The sequence below is a fragment of the Acanthisitta chloris genome, unplaced genomic scaffold, assembly GCF_000695815.1.
Source record: "Acanthisitta chloris isolate BGI_N310 unplaced genomic scaffold, ASM69581v1 scaffold23993, whole genome shotgun sequence".
Classification (NCBI taxonomy): Eukaryota; Metazoa; Chordata; class Aves; order Passeriformes; family Acanthisittidae; genus Acanthisitta; species Acanthisitta chloris.
This window is the reverse complement of record NW_008664607.1, coordinates 12,081-14,745: the sequence shown is the minus strand read 5'-3', so window position 1 is coordinate 14,745 and position 2,665 is coordinate 12,081. Positions and strand designations below refer to the sequence as shown.

At 42.1% G+C, this 2,665-nt stretch overlaps 1 protein-coding gene across 1 annotated transcript in view; it reads left to right on the top strand.

Moving 5' to 3' along the window:
* The window catches only part of CREB5 (cAMP responsive element binding protein 5), a 73,946-nt gene extending 72,497 nt beyond the window's left edge, over nt 1-1,449 (top strand). Inside the window, exon 7 of the mRNA XM_009071440.1 lies at nt 342-1,449. Within this exon, the coding sequence (XP_009069688.1) occupies nt 342-505 (164 nt within the window). The 3' untranslated portion in view covers nt 506-1,449. The remainder of the gene's footprint in view (nt 1-341) is intronic.
* Nucleotides 1,450-2,665: the final 1,216 nt, after the last annotated feature.

The following is a 2,665-nucleotide window of genomic DNA, read 5'->3' as shown; positions in this document are numbered from 1 at the left end:
AGCAAATAAAGCATTTAAGCATCCCAACTGATTTTAAAGACCTTAAGATATTGGACTTTTTATCCCAACATTAGTTTCATAATCCTTAAGGTCTTGGACATTTTTCAAGGTCTCAACTCCTGAAGTCAGTTTGATATCTGAGAAGCAGCCTTGAAAAATATACCAAAACCTGCAACAAATGAGAAGACAGAGAGTGTTGGATAACTGTGTATTTTGAAATCCTGGGACTTAATGCATGCCTCAGCTCATTAGTATTTCCAGGAGTGTCACCCAGCCTGGACATTTTACTCAGATGGAAAAAATGAATGTGTGTTGTCTCTGTGCCCTCACCCCCTTCCCAGGTCCCGAGAGCAGTCCTCCTGCGAGCCCGGTCCCAGCTTGCTCCCAGCAGCAAGTCATCCAGCACAACACCATAACGACCTCCTCCTCTGTCAGCGACGTCGTGGGAAGCTCCACTCTCACTCAGCTCGCCAGCCACAGAACAGACATCAACCCCATCCTTTAAAAGTGGTTGATCAGAAACTGCTAGGGGAGTGTGGTAGCATATCAAAGCGTCCTCTCTGCTAAGGACATTCGCAACCATAACTCAAGCCTGGAAGATTCCTCAGTTCTTGAAAGACTCTGGCTTTTCATTTTTATAGTTATTAAAATGTCTTTTATACTTAGTTACATAAAAGGGAGTTATGCAATTAATATGCTATCAGCTTGAGAAATGCTTTGGTGCTTTCTCCATTTTTTTGGTACCAGTTACTTGTTTATAAACCTAACTGTTTCTGTACATAGTCATGTTTCCTTCTCACCAGTCTAGCCTGAAGCCTCAGAAATACGAAGTTGTGTTAAACTGCATCTTGTTAGCCAACATGAGGCATGAAAAATATTAAACAGAGTCATACGTAGGTAACTAGGAGTAATTAGGCTATAAATATAGAGAGAGGGCATCTGCTGACAGCATAATAAAAAAGAGTTAGCGTTATGCTATCAGCAGACTGTGTTTTGCATTCAGAGCCTCTTTCAAAGTGGTTATATAGGATGTGGCTATCAGGACAAAATCAAGCCCAAATAACGTGCTCTTTTGTCTAGCCCTCCCCCTTCTCCTCTCTCCCCTACCCTGGCCTTTTTCTCCTCCAGTTATTCTCACACCTTCCTTTTCCCTTCTCAAACCCTTTTCATTCCCCAGCTTTTTTTTCCTGCTTTTTTTTTTTTCATTCCAAGGCTTTCTCGCTTCCCTCTTTTTCTCAAAGAACAGTGATGAACAAGCAAAACCTTCAAGCCCGCCTAAAAACTGTCGGCACGGCTCCTGCTTTCACTAGCTCTGCAGTTGGGCTGTGCCGAGCATTTTGCTTTTAAAAAGTAGAAATGCTCCTGATTTAGTGTTTTTAATAAACAGGGAAAGGCGAAAGCGGTGTGGCCGCAGGTGAAGCAGGATGGAGAGCCAGCTGTGTTGATGCTAGCAGCAGTGTAAGATTCTGTGGTGCAGTACAGGCACAGCAAGCAACACCTGAGAATCACAGCAATTCTTTTGCACTGACAGTCATTAACGTAGAAAAATCCATGTAGTGTGTAATAATTCAGAAAACTTCTGTTCCCCAACCTGGTTGCATTGTTCTAGCAATGAAAACTAACAGCCTCAGGCTTCATGGGCTATAAATGAGAAATAAATCAGTGTAACGGTTCTGCCCAGTTGGAAAAATGCCATTTTTAATTCCCAGGGAAAGACCTGCTCTCTGCAGGCATTTCTTTAAGCGTTCACGAGCCGATCCTAACCTGGCAGACAGCAGTGTAGCTTCACTGACTTTAATGGCACTTAACGCCCGTTTACCATGGGTAAGGAATTGTCTCATTAGGACGCTAAATAATTTTTAGAAAGCATGCAGCGGCTAAAAAGTGCTGCAGGAAGGCCAAATCCCACTGCACTTGGGATAAAATACAGTCCTGCAAAGAGGGTCTGGAAAAGAGCCTCATGCCACAATTAAGGTTTTTGTTTGGACTCTGAGCCTGCCCCTCAGAGCGACTGATTTGCATCCCCGAGTGGTACCACTGATTGATGGGAAAATCAGACGGAGATGATGCCAGTTAATTACACTGCCTTTCTGTATATTGGGACCCGATTTTGCTCTCAAATCTGTCAGCAGCAAAACCTCCTGCTATTCACCAGGGGAGTGGGCTCCGAGCTGGTGGTAAATGTTCAAACATTTTGAGCTGCATCTTTTATAGCAAAATTCACATTATTCCTTGCAAATCCTCTAGCCCTGAACACACTTTGTTGTGAAGCGAAGTTCTTCTCCTCAAAGACTGTGTCTTTGGTTTTTAGAGAAGTTGTGGAGTTTAAAAGGGTGGCTCTTCTCCGTGTGGGAGGGAGAGTGAAACAACTGAAGTGTGAGGAGGCACTGTACGGAGCAGGGCCCATCTAGAAGGGAAAGCAAAACTCTGAGGATCATCTATTTCTGAATTAGTTCTTATCTTGGTAACTAACTTTTTATCAGTATTCCTTTCTCTAACAGCTTGCTTTCCATTTATGCAAATACATTCAAAAGAAGAAGATTTTTAATGTACAGTGTAAATCTTGACCTTATTATATAGTCTAAGAACCAAAAAAAATTACGAAAAAATACAAATGTAAAGGATTTTCTATTATATTTTAGACAAACATATACTTTTAAAGTGT